General features: G+C 48.9%; 1 protein-coding gene and 2 long non-coding RNA genes across 3 annotated transcripts; all 3 read left to right on the forward strand.

Moving 5' to 3' along the window:
- The first annotated feature begins 3,491 nt into the window (after positions 1-3,491).
- On the forward strand, positions 3,492-6,093 carry LOC124684554 (transmembrane 9 superfamily member 10-like). Its single transcript, XM_047218840.1, has 7 exons — positions 3,492-3,605; positions 3,715-3,879; positions 4,038-4,147; positions 4,256-4,364; positions 4,453-4,565; positions 4,670-4,823; positions 4,917-6,093. The coding sequence occupies exons 1-7, from the start codon at positions 3,492-3,494 to the stop codon at positions 6,075-6,077; spliced, it is 1,926 nt and encodes a 641-aa protein (XP_047074796.1). The 3' UTR covers positions 6,078-6,093.
- Positions 6,094-6,346: 253 nt separating this feature from the next.
- On the forward strand, positions 6,347-7,723 carry LOC124684555. Its single transcript, XR_006997063.1, has 3 exons — positions 6,347-6,532; positions 7,194-7,336; positions 7,581-7,723. It is a non-coding gene; the product is annotated as an uncharacterized LOC124684555 (long non-coding RNA).
- A 1,216-nt stretch (positions 7,724-8,939) lies between these two features.
- Positions 8,940-12,826, forward strand: LOC124701408. Its single transcript, XR_007002031.1, has 12 exons — positions 8,940-9,321; positions 9,417-9,467; positions 9,614-9,776; positions 10,079-10,176; positions 10,250-10,333; positions 10,432-10,596; positions 10,774-10,872; positions 10,977-11,038; positions 11,125-11,278; positions 11,659-11,720; positions 11,811-11,965; positions 12,514-12,826. It is a non-coding gene; the product is annotated as an uncharacterized LOC124701408 (long non-coding RNA).
- Positions 12,827-23,094: the final 10,268 nt, after the last annotated feature.

The raw sequence follows: 23,094 nt of genomic DNA on the forward strand, positions 1-23,094 counted from the left end.
TGCAAATTATAGAGCTTTGCATGACTGTAAAACTACAAGGTTGAGATTTATTGTGGGTCATTGTTCTAGATGAATATGGTTCTTTGCTGGATACACGTACCTGAAATTATGCATAGTCTTTACTGGAAGTCTTTTGAGTCCTAGTCAATTTAACACATTAACACGATGTATATGGATCAGCCGCGTTGGCCTGTAATACATGTTCATTTCATAATCACTTCTCTCTGTTTCCTTGCTGCCAGAATATTTTATATGCATGAGTGTTCATATCATCACTTCTCTGTGTTTCCTTACTCCATCTTGCTTTAATCACTAGTAAATTTTATTCTGTAACTTTTAGTTATAAGTTAGTATGAAAGCAGAGAATCAGTGTATATTCTGACATTGCTTAATATTTCAGTTCGTGCGATACACTTGTATGGATGAAGGTGCAGCAATAGTGTCAAGATACTTGGAGAAATTAAAATCTAAAGACTTTGGCAGTTCACGGATGAGAACAGAAGAGGATGATGAGGTTCGTGATGAAGAGATTCCATTCGAGGGAGATGAGGATGATGAAGATGAGGACTATGAACTAGAAGAAGATTTTGATGAGGAGGACATCGTTGAAGGGTCAAATGTAGTTGCTCCAGGAAGGAAATTCAGATCTAAGTCTTGGCGAGAATTTGCGCCAATACATGTTGATGGCGAAGTAACCCAAGGAGAGTGCAAGCATTGCGGCGCTCTAATTAGTGCAAAGCGGGGGCATGGAACAAGTGGGTTGCGAAATCACTTAAACAGATGCAAAGCTAGGGAAACAGTGGTTGCAGCTTTGAGTCAAATGAATGCAACCCTCATGACACCGGATGGAGTAAGCCGCTTGTGGAAATGGGATCCAGACAATGCAAGAAAAATGTTGGTGAGAATGGTTGTGCTCCATGAGTTTCCTCTCGTCCATTGTTGAGTATGACGGCTTTCGGAAGTTTGTTGCTAGTTTGAATCCATCCTTTCACATGATAACCAGAAAGACTTTGAAGAATGATATCACCAAAGCATTCGATGAGCACAAAAAATCTTTGAAGGAGCTATTCGGTGCTTCCAAGTCAAGGATATCATTGACCATGGACTTATGGACTTCCAATCAAACTATTGGGTACATGGTAATTACCTCACACTTCATTAATGACTCGCTGGAAGTTGGAAAAGAGAATAATCAGATTCAATGCACTAGAAACACCACATACTGGATTATCCATGTTCACTATGGTTCTAAAATGCATCCGCGAATTGAACTTTGAGGACAAGTTGTTTGCCGTAACATTGGATAATGCCTCTAACAATGGCAGAATGGTCCAAATGTTGAGGGAAAATCTGGTTGCTAAGAATATGTTGCTTGGGGAGGGAAAATTCTTGCATCAACGGTGCGCTGCCCATATCCTTAATTTGGTATGCCAAGCAGGGATTGACTATTTGGATCCAATCTTGACAAACATCCGTGAGACCGTGAAGTTCATTAAAGTTACCCCGAATCGGAAAGAAATATTTGAGGATATTGTTACACAAAATGGCATTTCTTGTGAAAAGAGTCTTTGCCTTGATGTTCCCACGAGGTGGAACTCAACCTTCACGATGATAAAGATAGCATTGAGGTACAGAAGAGCATTTGATGCCTTAGAAAGGCAAGATCCACAGTATATATATGCACCTTCTGCCGAGGAATGGGAAGAGGCAAAAGCGGTCTGCAAGTTGCTTGTAGTGTTCTATGAGGCAACTAAGGTGATATCTGGCTCAAAGTATCCAACTGCAAATCTCTATTTTCAACAAATGTGGCAAGCTAAGGAAGCTTTGGACAAGGAGGCAGCTCGGGAGAACTCTCCATTTCCTACTATGATCTTGCCAATGCAAAAAAAACTTAACAAGTATTGGAAGATGTCTTGGCTTGCACTCTCAATACCTGTCATCCTTGATCCGAGGTTCAAGTTCACTTATCTTAAGTTCCGTTACCCTCGGGTGTTTGAGAATAGTGCACAAACTAAGCTTGCTAAAGTGGAGAAGACATTTAGAGAGCTATTTGAGGAGTATGCTAAATTGAACCTCTCAGAAGCTACACAAACACACCCAGGAGGTGATGATATGGACATGGAGATGGAGAATAATGATCCATTGTCGGACTGGGACCGCCATCTTAGCCAAAGGATCAACTCAACAAGTGCAGGGTCCTCTGAGCTTGATGATTACTGGTTAAAGCCTCCAATAGCTAGAAAAGATAACTTTGATATCCTTGATTGGTGGAAAACAAACTCAGTTGAGTATCCCATACTTGCTAGCATGGCTAGAGATGCCTTGGCTGTTCCTGCTTCTACAGTTGCATCGGAGTCGGCATTTAGCACTGGGCGTAGAGTTATATCTGATTTCAGAAGTAGATTGAGCCCCGACACAGCGGAAGCTCTAATTTGTTTACAAGACTGGTTTCGTACATCAAGTGAGAAATCTCCCAGTCTAGTTATATTTTATTGAATCTAGCACTTCTCTTATACATGCTATGTTGTTCTATTTAACTACTGGAACGACTAAAGTTTACAAGTGTAACAGTTGTCCTACCATTCTATTTCTGTGTAGGTGCAAATGGTGTTAGCATAGCATCAGTGTATGACATACTTGGTGAGGAAGGCCTCTCAATTTCATCAGGTAATTAACTTGGTGAGGAACTCGTGGGTAACTTGTAGCTAGTTTGGTTTCTTATTTTCATTGCCCTTTTATGATGCAGAGAATAGTTGATAAGGTGCACGCAAAAGGTGCGGAACTGATGTCATGAGCATTCCCAGTAATGGAGCTACAGAGTTCTAGTTCATTTTTATTGAATTGTCTTCAAGCACCGAGTTGTGCATGGAAAAGTTGACCTGCCATTTTGATACTTGTTTGTCATGTGTATGGGCTATTGTTGATGTGTAATCTCTCATTTTAAAACTAGTCTGTCATGAGTATGTTGGATTGTTGATGTCAAGTCTGTCACTTTGAAAGTTGACTTGAAACTTGTCCTTCATTTTGAATATTCTTGTGAATTCTTAACTTTTTTAGCAAAGGTCATGGTGGATTTTCTTTTGCAATCAGCGTTCTAGTTTCAAATCAAGCATTCCAAATATTTGCCAGCGTTACATACTGTTAAAAATGGTTCGACCCTAAATAACCAACGGTTAACCATTTAAACCTTTTTTTACAAAATGGTTAACCATTTAAACCTTTTTTACAAAATGGTTAAATAGGTTTGTACCCAAAACATGAATGGTTAACCAAATCCCATCTATACCCCAAACTGCTCCGCGGCGCGAGCCCACCTGCCGGCATCACGCCAGACAAGCGAACTCCCCGAGAACACCCGTCAAATCCAAGCAAACGCCAGCCGCGTCCGCTGCCGGCGACGTCTTCGCTCGCTGACGCTGCCCTTCTTGTTCTTGGGCCTCCTCTCTTCTCCCTCGCTTCGTACGCAGGCTCAGAGTCGGATGCAAGCTACCATGGCGACACAGCCGGCAGGCCTTCTCCTCTTCGTCGCTGTCCTCCTCGCCGGCGCCGCCACGTCCGCCCGTGGGTTCTACCTCCCTGGCGTCGCCCCGGCCGACTTCCGCAGGGTACGTCTCCGTCAGTATTAGCAGCAGTACACAACATCCCGTCCTGTGTGATTCTTGATCCGGCGGACGTACGTGTAGTTTAACGGCGGCGAGTTTTAACTGATTGCAGAAGGACCCGCTGGCCGTGAAGGTGAGCCAGCTGAGCTCCACCAAGACGCAGCTGCCCTACTCCTACTACTCGCTCCCCTTCTGCCGGCCCCACGCCATCGTCGACAGCGCCGAGAACCTCGGCGAGCTCCTCCGTGGCGACCGTATCGAGAATACCCCTTACGTCGTCAGTATCCCATCACGCTTTAATTTGCTCTGGTTCTGTGATTCTCTGAACATTTACGATATTCTGAATATCCATCACGCTTTGCTCTGGTTCTGTGATGCTATGAACATTTAAGAAAATTCTGCATTTGATTGGGTTGCACGGTGTACCGTTTGTAGTTCGAGATGAGGGAGCCAAGGATGTGCCAGATCGTCTGCAAGACCTCCTTCACCCAGGAAGGGGCCAACGATGTCAAGGAGAAGATCGACGACGACTACCGCATCAACATGTGAGATACTGAAACTACATGCTTATATATAATATGGATGAATCAGAATCGACAGAATGTTCAGAACTTAATCACAGGTTCGCTGATTGCAATGTGAACTGCTTGCAGGATCCTCGACAACCTCCCGCTGGTCGTGCCGATCAACAGGATGGACAAGGATGCGCCCACCGTCTACCAGTACGGCGTGCACGTCGGCATCAAGGGCCAGTACTCCGGGGTCAGTTTACCTTGATGTGTATATTATTGTTTGTGTCAGCCTCAGGTGCATCTATGAATTCTCATTTGTATCCATGGCCTTGATGCAGAGCAAGGAGGAGAAGCATTTCATCCACAACCACTTGACGTTCCTGGTGAAGTACCACAGGGATGCCGAGACGGATTTTGCTAGGATCGTCGCCTTTGAGGTCAAGCCGTTCAGGTTAACTTGATGTCCAAAAAGTTAATGTTGGACAGCAACTTCTATGTGCTTGAGGTTCTTGCGATTTCTGATCAGCTTACTGTCGTCTCTGCATCTTGATGCAGTGTCAAGCACGAATATGATGGTGACTGGAAGGGGAACGCGACGCGCCTCAAGACCTGCGATCCGCATTCTCGGAAGCTCGTTTTGGACTCGGATTCTCCTCAGGAAGTAGAGGCCAACAATGACATCATCTTCTCCTACGATGTGAATTTTGAGGTACCTGTTCTGCACCTCACATGTTGTTCAGTTTCTGCTCTGCGAGGCTAGCACAAGCTTATCTTCGGATGGTGTCCATGGTGAATCCTCCAGGAAAGCGATATCAAGTGGTCGTCGCGCTGGGACAGCTACCTCCTGATGACAGACGACCGGATCCACCGGTTCTCCATCGTCAACTCGCTGATGATCGTGCTCTTCCTGTCCGGGATGGTGGCCATGATCATGCTGCGGACGCTGTACCGGGACATCACCAAGTACAACCAGCTGGACGTGGAGGAGGATGCGCAGGAGGAGACCGGGTGGAAGCTCGTCCACGGCGACGTCTTCAGGCCCCCTGCAAACGCTGAGCTTCTATGCGTGTACGTCGGCACGGGCGTCCAGTTCTTCGGGATGCTGCTTGTGACCCTGCTCTTCGCCATCCTCGGGCTCCTCTCGCCGTCGAACCGGGGCGGGCTCATGACGGCCATGCTCCTGTCGTGGGTCTTCATGGGGTTGCTCGCGGGGTACTCCTCGGCGCGCCTCTACAAGGTGTTCAAGGGGTCAGAGTGGAAGAAGGTCACCATCAAGACGGCCACGATGTTCCCTGGGATCGTGTTCGCCATCTTCTTCGTCCTGAACGCGCTCATATGGGGCGAGAGGTCCTCTGGAGCCGTGCCGTTCACCACCATGACTGCGCTGGTGCTCCTCTGGTTCGGCATCTCCGTGCCGCTGGTCTTCGTCGGGAGCTACCACGGGTCCAAGAAGCACCCGGCCATGGAGGATCCGGTGCGGACGAACAAGATCCCGCGGCCGATCCCAACGCAGCCGTGGTACATGCACCCAGCCGTGACGGTGCTGCTCGGCGGCGTGCTGCCCTTCGGGGCGGTCTTCATCGAGCTCTTCTTCATCCTCACCTCCATCTGGCTGCACCAGTTCTACTACATCTTCGGCTTCTTGTTCCTGGTCTTCGTGATCCTGGTGGTCACCTGCGCCGAGATCGCCGTCGTGCTCTGCTACTTCCAGCTCTGCGGCGAGGACTACCGGTGGTGGTGGAGGTCCTACCTGACGGCGGGGTCCTCGGCGGTGTACCTCTTCCTGTACGCCGGCTTCTACTTCTTCACCAAGCTGGACATCACCAGGGCCGTCTCCGGGGCGCTCTACTTCGGGTACATGCTCATCGCCTCCTACGTCTTCTTCGTGCTCACCGGCACCGTCGGCTTCTGCGCCTGCTTCTGGTTCACCAGGCTCATCTACTCCTCCGTCAAGATCGAGTAGAAGAAGTTGAATAGCTAGCATGGCATGGATATGGTTTTGTGTTTTGAGTGGCACCCGAGACGTGAAGAGAGTAGCAGGCAAGTAGGCTGCGACGATGAGCCACGATTGAGCGGGTCGTTGTCGGCCATGGAGGCCCACGCCTTCATCTCCGGCCACATGACTGACGGTGCCTTCATCTCCGGCCACATGACCGACCGGCCCGCCAAACCAAACCAAACCAAACCAAACCAAACCAAGCCCACTCCCTCAGAAGCCGGACCGAACCCACTCCTCCAACCCGTACACAACCAACGAAACGCAACCCTAGCCCCTCTCTGTCCCGCTCCTCTCCTCTCCTCCCCACTCCACTACACACGCGGCGGCGGCGCCCAAAGCAACCAAACCACGGCGAGATCCGGCGGCCTGGCCATCCCGGAGCACGACGACCTCGAGCACGCCCTCCATCCACGCCAAAGGTGCTGCTTTTCTTCGCCCCCTACACCCTAGCTACCCTTGATCTCACCCGTACGTGCGTACTAGCTAGTCGCAATTCTGCTTTGCTCCACGCTTCAATTTCTTTTCGAGGCGCACCCATGTCTTGTTCGATTTGGGACTCTCGATGAGTGTTCCAACTAGGCTCGATCCTTCCTTGGTGGGATACAATTTCCTTTTACTTAACTATACTACTACTACTTGTTACCTGCCCCCACAAAATACCTATAATTTCTCTACTGCACATCAAATTGAATGCTCGCATCGTGGCAACTCTTACATTGGCAACCATCACAGGAATCTTATATATGTATACACAAGCCACGCTGAGGGAAGCACAAGCACACCATACTCTTGTTTCTCTGTCCACCACTTGAGATCCAACCCTGTTTTGTTTTCTAATCTGGCTCTACTTTTTTTCTTCTTCTCATCAGGTTCATAATAACTGGAACAAATCCAGCTGAATCCAAGATTTTATAAATAATGTACACTTCTGACATGATAGGCAAACATACAGAGCCCATGTTCTTTTGCTGCTGCTGCTGCTAATACTACAAAGAAAAACGTTCCTTGTGTTACTGCATCTGCTCCCTTTGTGCCTAAAAGCACCAACTCAGTGGTTCAAATCCTTGTGTATTTATGCAGCATCCGAGTCCCGGCCGCCTACAGCTGCTCCCACCTGTCGGTCATTCGCTCTGGTGTGACCAGGTCATTCTTGCCCTGCAAATGCACAGAGACCGAAGCAACATTGGTGGCGTGACGCACAAACACCCTACCCTCTCCGGCCGGTGAGCTCCTCCTTCGTGCAGTGCTGTAGCTCCTATCTAGCTTGATTCAAGTTCAGATTTTGTTTTAGTTTATATTTCCATTATATCGTCTGTCTAGTTCATCCTTGGGCAATTTAGAATCTGGTATAGCTGCTACTGCCGTTTCTAGTTTGCCCAGATGATGGTTTAGATTTGAGTGGTTGCTTATTTCGTCAGATTTCCTTACTTTGTGATTACCGTGCTGACATTTCTCTTTTGCCTGTAGATATCTGACACCAAGACTGTGACTAGTCTTGTGAGTGACAGCCAGATGTAGTTGCATCCATGCGCGCCGCCCCGTCGAGCTTGCCCGCCCGCGTCGCATCAAGCAAGCGCGTCGATGCCACCGCAAGGAGAAGATGCCTCCGGTCCGCGTCCTTGTCCGCGTGCTGCGAGGCGAGGTGGACCTTGGCGCGCTTGATGCGCCAGATGGACTGGAGGACGTCCTTGTCCGCGTGCTGCGAGGCGAGGTGGTCGCGGAGCGTCGGCAGCGAGCCGCTGAAGATGCAGCCGGGCTCCGGGCAGCACCAGGGCTTGTACGCGCACACCAGCTGGTGGTCGTCGGGCATGCAGTAGGGGACCCAGCTCAGGCAGCCGTACGCCTCGTTGGGGCACCGCACCTTGGCGGCCAGGTGGTAGGAGTCCAGCCAGTGGATGTGCTCGTACACGCCGCCGCAGGACGCGCACTTGTTCGAGCGGCTCGCAGCGCAGCCGCTGCACGCCGCGTGCGCATTCCGGCACTGCAACACGGGGGGCTTCAAGGCAAGCAGCAGAGCGGGCAGTCAAAAAAACAAGGTCTTGGCACTTGGCTCATAAAAAACCCAGGGGGCGGCGGCGGCCATGATGGAGTTTCAGGTCAGAGATCCAAGAGTTGAGAGAAAGCTCGAGGCAAGGCGAGAGGAGGCGGGAGGTGTTGGAGAAGTACTACTTAACGGGTTCATATACTGTAGAAGCACGAGGCAAGGCGAGAGGAGGCGGGAGGTGGTGGAGGCCAGGCGGAGGGATATATTCTTCTACAGGATTGGGCAGTACTACTTAACGGGTTCATATACTGTAGAAGAAGATATCCCTCCGCCTGGCCTCCACCTCCAACACCTCCAACCTCCTCTCGCCTTGCCTCGTGATTTCTCTCAACTCTTGGATCTCTGACCTGAAACTCCATCATGGCCGCCGCCGCCCCCTGGGTTTTTTATGAGCCAAGTGCCAAGACCTTGTTTCTTTGACTGCCCGCTCTGCTGCTTGCCCTTGAAGCCCCCCGTGTTGCAGTGCCGGAATGCGCACGCGGCGTGCAGCGGCTGCGCTGCGAGCCGCTCGAACAAGTGCGCGTCCTGCGGCGGCGTGTACGAGCACATCCACTGGCTGGACTCCTACCACCTGGCCGCCAAGGTGCGGTGCCCCAACGAGGCGTACGGCTGCCGGAGCTGGGTCCCCTACTGCATGCCCGACGACCACCAACTGGTGTGCGCGTACAAGCCCTGCTGCTGCCCGGAGCCCGGCTGCATCTTCAGCGGCTCGCTGCCGACGCTCCGCGACCACCTCGCCTCGCAGCACGCGGACAAGGACGTCCTCCAGTCCATCTGGCGCATCAAGCCCAAGGTCCACCGCATCAAGCGCGCCAAGGTCCACGCCATCGAGTCCATCTGCTGGACCTGCCACTGGACGCAAGAGGAGGACGGGAACAAGTGCGGCAATCCCACGACGGACATCCTTCGCGATGCCTCCCAGTAATCTTCCTTCCTTTGTGTTACTGCATCATCTGCTCCCTTGTGCATATATATATAGCAGCACCAACTCACAAGATGAAATCCTTGTGTTTTTATTTATGCTGCATTCGTTGACCTGGCCTGGCCGCCTACGGCTGCTCTGCTCCCACCCGTCGCCGATTTGGTCTGTTGTGACCTGCCCGTCCTGGCTCCGCCAATTTTACTCCGCTGTCCAGCACCACCTCGCAGGCGATTCTAGGCTAGGTTCGCACCTCACATCAACTACCTCGCCGCTCACTGGAACAAGCCGAGATACAACCCTGTTTTGCTTTCTAATCCGGGTCTACTTTTCTCTTCAGGTTAGCTCACTGGAACAAGCCAAGCTGAATCCCAACTCCGCAACAAACCATGTAAGTGACATACGTTGGACAAGCACACATCCATTGCTGCTGCTGCTATACACAGAAAATGTTCCTTGTCTCACTGCATCATCTGCTTCCTTGTGCCTGGCAGCACCATCCCTATGGCTCAAATCCTTGTGTACGTATTTATGCAGCATCCGAGTCCTGGCCGCTTACAGCACCTGTCGGCGATTTGGTCCGGTGTGACCTGGCCATTCTGGCCATGCAACTTCTGTTGGACTAAAACTACCTCGTTGGTAGAGAGACTGCCACAACATTGGTGGTGCGGTGGTGATGTACAAACACCCCCACTCTCCGGTGAGCATCCTCAGTTTCCCTCCTACATTCTCCGTGGTGCCACAGCTGTGGCCATTCTGCGCTCCTCGTTCGTGTAGTGTAGCTCCTACCTAGCTTGATTCAGGTTCACCTTTTGTTCTAGTTTATATTTCCATTATATGGACTGTCTAGTTGATTCTGGGGCAATTTAGAATATGGTATATATAGCTGCTATTAGCGTTTCTAGTTTGCCCTGATGATGGTTTAAATTTTGAGTGGTTGCTTATTTGGTCAGATGTCCTTACTTTGTGATTACTGTACTGACATTTCTATTTTGCCTGTAGATATCTGACACCAAGATGGCGACTAGTCTTGTGAGTGACAGCCAGATGTAGGCGCATATATTGTCATAAACTTTGACATGCCTGATTCTGCTGACCGGGTAATTATAACTTTCCCCTACGAGTTGTGCTTAATGTTATTATTAGATCTGGCTAACATATTAACCTACACAGGTTGGAAGCGCTGGCTGTTTTGGTACCAAGAGGCTTTCAATAACATTTGATTCTTCTTCCTCTAGTTCTGATGTTCGAAATCAGGTGTGTATAAGTACTGGTATACTTTTTTTGTTTTTACTTCTCTCGTGTGATCAGCACATTGTAGCCTAACTCGGATTTCACATATGAAATATTTGAAGGTACAATAAAGCTTCGAGGTTGACATAAAAGGAGCTCATCGCCACCGCCACTCCCTGGTTGGCCAGCCGACCTTAGCCTCAACACGGACTATTATGCTCCCGGCCCATGGCTTCCTCACGCGGCCTCATACTCTTCTTCCTGTTGATCCTCGCCACTGCCAGCAGGTGAGACCAATTTGTCGATCTGCTGGTGGGGTATGTAGCTGTACACCCACATTTTCCATGAAATCTTTTGAGCACCTAATTCTCATGAGGATTCTTCTGCATTTCGAAAATAATGAGTATGTACATTCCGAGAATTAGCAAAATCCTTACTATTCCTCTCATGGTCATTCTCTGCAGCCTAAAACTGTGGTTGGATTCCATTGGGTGTAGCCGGATGCTGTTAGATTTGCTGATGAAAGACTGCTGGATAATTCATACTGTACCAAGGGAATTGCTGTTAGTAGCTATCTGTTTGATGTTTATTAATGATCATATGCTGGGGTAGTTTGAACATTTCTCAATGATGTTAAACTTGCTTGTTCGACTTATACTCCTCACAGGATGATGCGGACTCTGGGTACGGTGCGAAGGCACATGAGAAAATTGGCCAAGTTAGAGGAAGGTTGGATACTTGATCTCTTTCCTTACTTTGCTGAATGCGAGACCACCAAACATGTTCTCATGGTTGTTGCCAAATTCTCTTTGCAGGGGCTTTAGACACGAGAATACCAAGATGAAGTGTGTTGGTGGCTGTCCACTGGAGCTGCTGCCGGCGTCCACTAAGGCCTGCTGCCCTTTCCTTCTTCGACTGTGACCTCTCCTGCCGTGATGGTCTTCTTCTTCGACTCCATGTGTTTCGGCGGTAAGTTTCTGGTTCCAATTGAGCCAATGACGTCACTGTTTAGGTCCAGCTGTGTTTGATGTTTAACTTGTACTTGGTCATGGCACTAATAGGTACTGTCTTAAGTTAATTCTGTGGTTGATGTCCTGGATTAAGGAGTGCATCAAATAACAGCATGTTTTCCTTTCAATGTACATGTCCATCTGTTTATATTAGTTACTTTGATGCAATTGTGACATCTTTGGTTATCTTTGTTGTTGCAAGCATTGGATTCACATGTCCATGTCCATGTCCATGTTCATTTCTAGCAAATGTATATGTGAAGTGCATTTTATGTATGAGATAAATTCTACTCCTTCCGTCCATAAACTTGCTTGTTTGACTTTTACTTCTCCACACAGGGTGATGCGGACTCTGGATACAGCGCGAAGGCACATGAGATAAGTGGCCATGTTAGAGGAAGGTTGGATACTTGATCTCTTTTCTTCCGTACTTTGCTGAATGCGAGACCGCCAAACATGTTCTCATGGTTGTTGCCCAATTCTCTTTGCAGGGTCTTTAGACACGAGAAGACCAAGATGAAGTGTGTTGGTGGTGCTGTCCACTGGAGCTGCTACTGGCGTCCACTAAGGCCTGCGGCCCTTGCCTTCTTTGATGGTGACCTCTCCACCGTGATGTCCTTCTTCTTCTTTGACTCCATGTGTTTAGGTGAGTTACTGGTTCCAATGTAGCCAATGACGTCAGTGTTTAGGTCCACCTGTGTTGGCTATTTGATCAGTAACTTGGTCATGGCATTATTAAGTGCTGTTGTAAGTTAATTCTTTGGTTGATGTTTTGGATTGAGTAAATCAAATCACAGCCTGTTCCTTTGCACTGTACATGTACATCCGCATGTTTATATTAGTTGCTTTGATGCAATTGTGACATCTTGGTTATCTTTATGGTTGCAAGGATCAGATTTACATGTCCATTTTCATTTCTAGCAAATGTCTATGCGTAAGTGCATTGTATGTATGAGATAAATTCTACTCCTTCCGTCCATAAAAGGATGTCGGAGATTTATCTAAATTCGGATGTATCTACACACTGAAAGTGTCTATGCATCCAAATTTAGATAAACTTGCGACATCCTTTTATGGACAGAGGTAGTATCAAAGATTGGTTAGACCTATCATTTATCTTGATTGCTTTTAAATTCACTTGCACTTGTGATAAAATTCCTTTCCTGTAGTACTGATTTTATTGATGTTTCTCAGATGCAAGTTTTACAAGGCTGGTAGCATCATATATGGAGGCCTGGAGTGGGAAAGAACAGGAAGGGAAAGCTGAACTCCTCTTGCTTGCCAAACCAATTGAATACCTGGGTTGTATTGGTTGTGGACTGTTATTTGTGACTCCACATCTGGAATGTTGGGTGGTAGTCGACAAAGTAATATCGTGCTTGTGATGCTCGAGATTCGTGATGCACGGTGATGCTTGAGATTCGTGATGCTCGATGATGCTTGAGATTCGTGATGGAGTTGGGCTGTGCTGTTGAACTTTTATTAATTACTGTTTGTATTGTGATCTGATCATCCCCAAAATAGGTGAAATTATGCCAAAATTTCCTGAGAATCGGACTAATTAACTGCCACTTTTCCCTCCAAATGGGCCAGAATCGATCAGGGTAGTGTGCTGAGCATGAAGTGGCTGTCAGATCGACCTGCACATGCGCGGACGTGGGCTAGCTAGCTTGTGACAGCCGGTGGCTCTGGGTGGTGCAGCAGAAAATTCTCGTGGATTAATATTCAGCTTGAGATTTGTGTGATTTGGACCAAAACACTCTCCTTGCATATCTAAAAGTATACCTGAATATTGTCTGTATCTCTCGTGCTCTCTCTTTTGCATTGCTTTGTCGATTGTGATAACCCACTCGTTGCATGGCGCATGCACTGGCATCCATTAGGCATTGGCCTTGAGCTTTCCAAAGTCGCTATTAGACAAGGATTTGGGAGCCAGAAACAAAAGGTTTTGAAACTTTGGCGCTGGATTCAAACTGTCCGAAGGTGCCGCTCAAATCACTCGGCTAGTACTCGCATTCTCTTCTTCCTCTCTCTGACGGAGAACTTCTATTTGAATCATCCACACCAGCAACACCAATCGACTGGGACGGGATAGATCGAGGAGTACTGCGGTCCTGTGGAAGACCTAAATTTGTGGGTGAACGCCATTGGAGGTTGTAACATGATAGAGTTTCAACCAATTTCTTGCAACCTAGCGATGATTTTTATTTGTCCCTGGTTTCATTCCTTGCAAACGTTATGGTGGATAGCAGTTTCGACGAGGAAGACGAGATGATTCCGATACGGACAAAGATGCTGGAGGTGCGGGAGACGGGCATGCAGACGTTGGCGACACCCTCGTTGGAGCTAGCCGCGGTGTATCTCCAGGCGCGGCAAGGGAGGTGCGACGTGGCAGCGGCTCCGGCCAACGTGGTCGAGGTGGACGTGCGCGCGGTGCCGACAGCCACGGTCGGGTTCGACATATGAGCGGACTGGGAATGGTCGGCCGAGGCTTCGCCGGCCTTGGTCTCGCCGGCCACGGTCAAGTCATAGACTGTTTCGGCCATCGTGGGCATGCTAGAGCAGGACGCAGCTCTGGCCAGGAGCACGACGAAGCCAGAGAAAACAGGCACCACAACGTGGGACATGGGAACACCGGCCATACAGTAAGGCGACCACTAATTTTCTGCTTTCCGTTTGCTATTTGCCATAATTTTTGGAGGGATTTAGTCTTGCCACTCTGTAGGTAGTTGTTTCATATATTTGTACGAGTAGATTTTGACGTTTCCTTGATTGTAGGAGTAGGAGCGGTAGTTGTTGATTAGTTTCCATTGATTTTTTGGTCTTTAGTACTGTAACATGTTTTTTTTTGCAGGTTGTAACATGTTGTGTTGTCGGACGAGTAATTGCAGATCAATCAGTCGGCCCCTCCAAACCCACTGGACCAGAGCGTAGCAAAGGACTGTATTCGCGATTATTTTGGAGAGGACAACTTTGGGCAGGTTGAGCTATATATGGAGTGACAAAGGCGTTATGGGTGCGACGAGTGTTCCTCTTCGAACTCTGCAACTCATATGAGAAAGTGCGGGAAAGTTCTGTCGACACATAAATGACATCAATCCGGCATTGACCAAAGCTTACATGAGGCCCGTGTTCTCTGTTGTCTCTCCATGCTTGCCAATTGTAGCTTGTCTCATGAGCGTGCACAACATTGTCCATATAGATGAAAACTGGTTCTATCAGCCTAGGATATGACAAAAATATTACATCGATCTTGACGAGGATCGAGGACGTGCAAAAGCAAGCACTATATTGAAAAAGTAATGTTCCTCGCTGCAATTGCAAGGCCACGCCATGATGAGTACTTTGTTCTACTTTCAGTGATCTTCACTAATTGTTGTACCTTCAATTGGCCACAGAAATTGTCTTACTTACGCGGAGGACTTGGTCGCGAGAGCGCCGTCGATGGCGCCGCCTCCCACACCGTCATCGGCAGCTTCGAGCATGCCATCATTTGCGTACGTGTCTTCCACGTACAGATGGGCGCTGCTGAAGGGCACTGGGTCCGAGACATCTTCAGAGCCGACGACGTACGTATCCGACATGTAATACTCGACAGCAAGATCAGTCAGGTTCGTGTCAAAAAGGCCGCCATCGGTCTGTCGAATGCGCTGTCGTCACACTCATTATGGGGTTATAGGAGTGGGTCGTAGGTTCAGAAGCAGGTCTCCATGGGAAGTGAGGAGAAGGCTACGAATGTTTTCTCATGGGACGAAAGAGGATGAGAAGGCTCATCAAGTAAGAGCATCACTAGCAGAGCCCGTAAACTAGGTAAAACCGAATAATAACTGCCGATTTATGGGTTCAGTTCAGAAAATGGCGCAGATCAGTCACCGTAAACGAGCCAAAACCGAAAAAAAGTTTTTAGGCCGAGACCGAAAACCCAACTCGACATGTATTTGTAGGGGCTGAAAGGGTGAACTGAACACCAAACTCTATTTGTGGCACGCTGAAATTTCAGATGAGACCAACCACTTCCGCCGGTACAGTCGCCGAAATCTAGCCATATTCGTCGCTGGCGTGGGGCGGCGCAAGCTTGTGGGCGGCGAGCTCGTAGCAGCGTGGGGCGGCGAGGGCGGGCCGAGCTCGTGGTGGCGCGGGGCGGCCCGGGACGGGGCCGGGCAAGCTCGGGGCGGCGCATGGCGGGGCAGGGCGGGACGGGGCCGGCGCGCAGCGGCGCGTGGCTGGCGGCGCGTGGCTGGTGCGGGCGGGCGGTGGGTGGCTGTGGATGACACATGAAATCACGTTCATGCGATATTGGCGCATGCGACTTGAAATGGGCTCATAGAGTCACGGTGAGTAGCTAGCTACCTTCATGCATGAAAGAAGGACACGTCACAATAATGTCACATGCAATGATATGTGGTCACCATCCATGGGAAAAAAATACGGTCCCCGAGAACGCGTCCATTCCTTGATTCCTAAAAGCGGCATCAATTTTGAAAAAAATGCCACTTTTTGGTCTAGTCAAACTTGTGGGCCCCAAGAAAAATAACATACATCATTTTGAGGCATATGATAGATACCTTTGGTCCATGTAGCATGTGCCCATGTATGCATGCACGTATCCCGATCCAAAGTAGGCAGGCAATTGCAGCTCAATTAATTGGCATGTGACAGATTTGGTCATGCGAGAACGTCACCACGGTTGTACATGATCCATGTATGGCTCTATGAGATAGCTAGTGCTCATAGGATCCTAGAAAACTTCCCGTTGGTCATTTCGATAAAGAGGATGGGCAAGGATGTGCCCACCGTGTACCAACACGGACTTCACGTTGTGAGTTCATATGCTTGTGTCATGTCATGTGTCATCAACAACTGGTTATGTGAATTCTCATTTGTATACATGTCATTGATGCAAAGCAAGCAGGAGGAGCATTTCATCCACAACCACCTCATGTTCCTGGAGAAGTACCACAAGATGCCAAGACATGTCGTTTCAGTATTGTTGCTTTTGAGTTGAAGTTGTTCAGGTTAACTGGAAAAAGTGTATGTTGGATAGCCTCTTCTGTATGTTGGATGTTCATATTTCGGATCAACTTACTATCATCTCTGCAGGATGCAGTGTCAAGCATGAATATGATGGCACCTAGAAGGGGAACGCGGCGCGCCTCAAGCTCTATGATCCACATTCTCGACGGCTCATTTGGACTCCATTCTCCTTAGAAAGTTGAGGGAAACAAAGACATCATCTTCTCGCACGATGTGAATTTTGATGGGAGTGAAGCAAAAAAAAAAAGCGATGCTCTAAGGACATCCTAAATGGGTGTGAAAGTTGCATGTCTTCCAAGTTATCAGATGATTTCATAGTTTTCCTGTCTTTTCCAGGTGGCTATATCACATCCTGCCCAATTCAGACATGGTTATAACACACCTACATTCGACAGTTTCCCGCCCAAATTTTTGCAGGTAATTAGTGTTTTCGAATAGCCGTAGCTTCTACATACATGCTACCGACCGAGGCAGTTTTGGTGGCATTAGAAGGTTCTTAGGAAAAATATTTTCTTGAATTGTACTTTTAGATATCTTGTCATTTTACCATATTGGGAAATTTTGTTTCGTGGCCACTACTTGAAATCAACCAAAAAGTCCCCATATTCTCCTACTCAGAAGTTTTGAGACTTTTAGGGCCCGATGAATAGATTATTACACATCAATCCATGTGTTGTTTAGGGGCCTTTTTCTCGTTGCACATCATTATTTTATGCATGAAACGGAGGTGAGAGGTCCGTTATTCTATGTGCTATCTTGCCAACGTGGGTCCTCCTGGATCGTGTCCACTAGTGGAAAACGGGGCAATAGGCCCGGTCCATTTGGGCCTTTAGACCCGGTTCCCGAACCGGGACCAACTAGGCGGGACTAAAGGGGGTACCCTTTAGTCCCGGTTCAAAGATAAACCGGGCCTAAAGGCCTCGACACGTGGTGCGGCCAGGGAGCTCGCAGTGGAAGGCCTTTGGTCCCGGTTCGTGGTACGAACCGGGCCTAGGTTCCTCTGCCGCGGCAGAGAATTTCTATTTCTCTGCCGCGGCACAGGTTTAGGCTGTACCAGCGTTTCTCTGCCGCGGCAGAGAAACAGGGCGTTTCTCTGCCACGGCAGAGTTTCAGCAATGCATATATATCATTCAAGAAACCACAAAAAATCGTCATGAATATATATAGACATCGTCAACAGTACACGACATCGTCAACAGTACACGTAATGCATGCATATTTACAATACAACATGTCCTCGACGGATTTCGTCCCCCGTCACGATCCGTCGATAGTGCTCTCCACCTGGGGTAAGGACCTCGGTAATAAAGAATCCCGCGATTTCCTCTTGAATTGCTTTTATTTGATCCGCTGTTATGAGAGTGTCCCGCAGGCGTGTCATCTATATTTAAAAAAGGAGATCAATATATGAATGGAACTCAATACAATAGATGGTACTAATTAAGATTAATTGTGAAAATTTGTTATCGTACACGAGTGTGGTGTATTTGGGGGTCCCCACCCTTGGGACAGGACATGTCACGCATGAAGGTGCGGACGTAGTATCCACATAAGTTATTCCCTTGTTCCTGCCTCATACACTTTACGAAAAAATAGTTCGATCAAACTAATAATCAAGCATCGTATTGAAAGTAAATATCATATATAAAGTTTCACGGACATAGCTATATATATAGTACTACTTACGGGGTAATCTCTAAATGTAAGCTCCGGTTTCCATTCACCCGGAACAGTATTGATGAACCGTTTCCAAGCCCTGCCCGGCAAAAAATAATGAGTAAATGAGTAATTGATTAGTTGATGATATCTTCGAATTAGAGCGAGATGAAGATGCCAATACGAAATTGATTGAAACTACCTCTGGAGGATGGCAGCCATGTCCGCCCATTCCGCATATTCTTTACGTTTCGAGTCCATGACGTTTACGACTCCAAGTTGAAGATCAATGATTAGGAGAATAAAGTGGAAACTGCACAAGCATAGATCAATGATTACGAGAATAAAGTGGAAGGTGCACAAGCATAATGTATGTTATATATAACACTCACTTGAAGTTGTAGGGAAAGAATATATCCTCTTTGTCCGCTTGCTTCTCTAAAAACATTACGATGTTGTCCTCTGTGTCCTTGGGGTACTGTCGAACCGTAACTTCATGAACTGTGTTTGGGTCTATGAACCCCAGCGGTAGGAGCTTGCCTCTTTTGTATTCCAGCTTCTTCATTCTGCATAATTAAATGTATAGCGTACACAAAGGATAATTGTTAGTGCAAATGAATGAGCTACAAACTTAATTACACAAATAAATCACTTACGAGCGGTAGCAACCGATAACAGACTTTGTCGAGGGCGTCTTGATTGAATAACTGAAACAGTTCTTCTATCTCAAGGTTTATCTCGTCTTCCCCCGGAAGTAATGCTCATCTCTAAGATACACCGTGAGGTAGCTTTCACTTCTTCGACGAGGCTTTCAGGTACCATTCATGCAACCTTCGCATCCGAGTCCCTAGACGCGCGAGCTCGCCGAGGTTTGACGAGATCTTTTCCGTATCTATACGTGTTTACCACTTGAGCCGTTGGATAGTAATCTTCGTACTCAACCGATGCTCCCCGAGCTCTAGCCGCCCGTTCGATCATCGATGCCGTCTCCGGATCATGATATGGCTCCACGATGAAGTGGGGTGCGGCCTGAATGTCCTCGCTGTCCAAGCTGGGCGACTTTTTGCTTCTTTGCTCGCTCTAGAGGATCTGTCCAAGAGAGCGGTCATAATCAGCTCTCGGCTCAGGTCTCTTCATTCTCGTCTCGGCAAAGTGCTTCACCGTCCGCGGTCGAATAAACACCTTCTTCGGCGCAAGAAACGCCTTTTGCTCTTCGATCTGCTCATGTGGTAACAACTGCGGAGTCTCGTGCCCTCATTGGAGTTGATGATCTCTTCGGAGCTGTAGGAGGTGCCGCGGACAGCTTCCTCTTTTGCTTAAGTGGAGGCGGCGGAGTCTCCCGACGAGGAGGAGGAGGAGGCGGCGGAGTATTTTCACGCGGAGCGGACTGGTCATGGATAGGGGAATCATCATCGCGCACGGGAGAATCATCACGCGGAGGAGACTCGGGTGGCGGAGGAGGCGGAGGTGGCATGCTTGTTGGCTTCTCACCTGGAAACACAATGTTCTCCTTCCGCCATTGCACGGTGGTTCTACGGGCTTCTCCCAGTTCTTTGATTTCCCCATCTTCACCTGCAGGGTGCTCAAGCACCAACCCCTCATAAGCTCTCATCACTTCATCCACCATCACAACAGCAAAGTCGTCTTGGACCGAACGGCAATGGTAAGACCTTGTAGGTAAGAGGATGCCGACCGCCGCCTTGAAGGATAGGTTGAAAACTTTAACATGCAGCTCACAAGGACGGCTCTCAGTGAGATCATCCACGGGGGGGGTAGCGAGGAGGCTCGACCACCTGGTCATCATCATCATCATTATCCACTCGTCGAGAGGAAGCCACGCTGCTTTTCCGGTGTGGTTGAGATTGCAGCGGGGCGATGGCATTGAGCAATGCGGGATCTACAGCCTGCCCCCGAGCCATCCGAGATGTAAGTACTTGGGTTACCATGGTTAATTGGGCTTTCATGGTGCTCATACCCTCCTCTAAGTTAGCCGGGCGGTCTGTTTCCCTTGCCTTCCTCCTCTCATGGCTTTTATCGGGAAATCTCTTCCTTTCCGCGGGAAAGCCATACTTCCACGGAACGGAGCCTTCCGTGCCTCGTGTTCGTCCGCCGTGTTCTTTGTTCCCAAGGGCGCGTGTCAGCTCATCGTTCTCTCTTTCGGGCTGGAACAACCCCGCCTCCACGTCCCTATGTGCTCTTTCCAGGGCATCAATGGGAACCTTCAGATGAGCTTTCTTATAGATGCACTTCCCTGTTTCTGGATGCAACGTTCCCCAATCCCGTAGAACCACTCCTTGCACCGTTCGATCCAACCGTGTGTCCCTAATCTGATCCCTTTATCGGTCGGTTCCGCCTCAGCTGCTTGCCACTTAGGACGGTTAGCCCCGTATCCACCTGGACCCGGAATTTGGTGATATAGCTTCAACGCAGCATTTGCCTTATTTATTTCCGACCTTCTCTTAAATTCTTCGACTCCGTGCTTGTACTTCACGAATTCTTCCCGAGTGAGTTTTTACCTTCTCATTGTCCGGAGTCTTCTTTATCTTGATAAGGCGGCGCAATCTTTTCTTGTGGCTCTTGAATAGTTCGGCCATCTTCTTCTTGCCAAACTCGCGGAGGGCCTGCTCCATCTTGGCCTTTTCAGCGTCACCCCCTCTTCGGGTACTATGTTGAAATGTGACATGAGCTTGTCCATAATGCTGTTTTTGGCTACATCATCGATATAAAGACCTTGACCTTCTTCCTCTGCAGACAGACACTAGTCCCTTCGGCTTGTGCCATTCTCGAACGGTGATCGGGACGTGGTCCCTAACAAGCACTCCGCATTGAGCTATAAATGGCTTTGCACCTTTCTCCGGAGCAATCGGTTTACCATCCTTTTCGATGTGGGTGATGTCGTGCCTAACACCGTCATCCAACTTTTGGCCGGGCCTCGCTTCCTCGACTTTACGGAAGAAGTGCTCGATCCGGAGGGCTAAAAAAGAAATAATTCATAGTCGGTACAATTTAATTAGTTAATGCATCTAGTCGATCAACAGCGGCTTAATTAGTTTATATACCTCGGTGATAACTACAGTTCGGGAGCCATTATGATGATCTTGTTCCTCACCGGCGCCACTAGGATCTTCTTCCTCAATATTCTCCGCTCCCTCACCGGAGTCATTCAAATAAGTTGCGGTGACATCGTCACCGCCATCATCTGGAATAACGTCGTCGTCGCGATCATCCAGAGTACCGTGGGCTATGAGGTTCTCCATGAAATTTTCTTGAATTTCATCTCTGTCCATGCTTTCTACAACGACCTGCAAGCTATACATATATAGGAACCATCATATGATCAAATTAAGGATAATGCAGAAAAGCTGAAAATGGAGTTACATATGTAGTTCTTAACTAAGGATCGATAATATAGTGCTAAAAGCGAGATAGTGCGATTACATGCATACATAGATCGGGTTCATGTTTATTTAACCCTAATACATATCAATCACTACTACAACCACTCAACCGCGCCGACCGGGTCCTAGAGGGCGCCGACCGGGTCCTGAGCCGCGGCCGGGTGTGCCCCCAAAGCCACGGAACAACAACGGGAGCATAGCTAACATGAGATCCCCGCATAACGCTCCATCCGGTCCTATACATGTTGTCTAACGCGTACATGTAACGGCGAACGTGCTCGTCCTCCGCCGCAATGCGCTGAGCTACCTCCTCCGGCGGGGCCGGCTCCTCCGAAACGACCGTGGCCCATAAGACCTCCACCAAAGAATATCCGGGTCGACAACGGGACCCGGATTCCGCACCAAGGTGCGCGACCCGGAAGCTAAGACCTCCCGAGTGCCACCCGGCGGAGCCCAGTCCCGGACCTCCCCCATCTGCTCCATCTCCTCTAGAAGAGTCAGACCACGGCGCGGCGGCTGTCGCGGCATCGTAGCTACGAAAACAAATCATATATATATGTACCAACGTTAACATAAATTAAAAAATAACTTCACTATATGTTAGTCGGCGCCGGCACTACCATTTGGGGGGCGCCGGCACTACATACTCTATTTGGGGGCGCCGGCACACTACCGCGTAAGGGGGCACATCCTCTATTTGGGGGCGCCGGCACTACCGCGTAAGGGGCGCCGGGCGTACATCCTCTATTTGGGGGCGCCGGCAAGAGCGCCGGCACTACCGCGTAAGGGGGCACCGGCGTACATCTCTATTGGGGGGCGCCGGCACTACCGCGTAAGGGGGCACCGGCGTACATCTCTATTTGGGGGGCGCCGGCGTACATCTCTATTTGGGGGGGCGCCGGCGTTTTTGCGCGCTAACTATTTTACACTAACACACTAACTAATTTTCTAACTATTGTTTTAACTAAAGTTCTAACTATTTTTCACTAACACACTAACTAAATATTTTACTAACTAATTTTACTAATTAATTTTCTAACTATTGTTTTAACTAATTTTTCTAACTTAACAAACTAATCTAATTTTTCTAACTAATTAACAAACTAAACTAATTTTTCTAACTTAACAAACTAATCTAATTTTTCTAACTAATTAACAAACTAATCTAAAAAAAAGACTAAAAAAGAAAGAAAAAAAAGGAGGAAGGGGCCGTGGGGGGCGGCGGCTCTTACCGGGGAGGAGGAGGCGCGCGGCGGCGAGGAGGCGGCGACGGTGGCGGTAGCCGGCGGAGTGGAGGCGGCGGAGACGGTGGCGGTTGCCGGCGGCGGTTGCCGACGGAGAGGATCGAGCCGGCGGAGTCGAGGCGGCGGTTGCGCGCGTGCGCGCGGCTGAGGAGGAGGCGGCGTCGTGCGGCGGCGGCGTCGTGCGGCGGCGGCGGCGGTTGCGTGCGGCAGGGGCGGCGGCAGCGGCAGCGACGGCGGGCGAACTCGGCAGCCTGGCGGCGTCGGGTCGTCTTCTCCGCGGGATTGATCTCTGCGCGGAGACGAAGGACCACTTTTATACCCCCCCCCCTTTGGACCCGGTTTGTATTACAAACCGGGACCAAAGGCCCCCCTTTGGACCCGGTTTGTAATACAAACCGGGACTAAAGGCCATTTTTGCTGCGTTTTCGCTGCGCGCGCAAAAA

Source organism: Lolium rigidum, chromosome 1 (genome assembly GCF_022539505.1).
Source record: "Lolium rigidum isolate FL_2022 chromosome 1, APGP_CSIRO_Lrig_0.1, whole genome shotgun sequence".
Classification (NCBI taxonomy): domain Eukaryota; kingdom Viridiplantae; phylum Streptophyta; class Magnoliopsida; order Poales; family Poaceae; genus Lolium; species Lolium rigidum.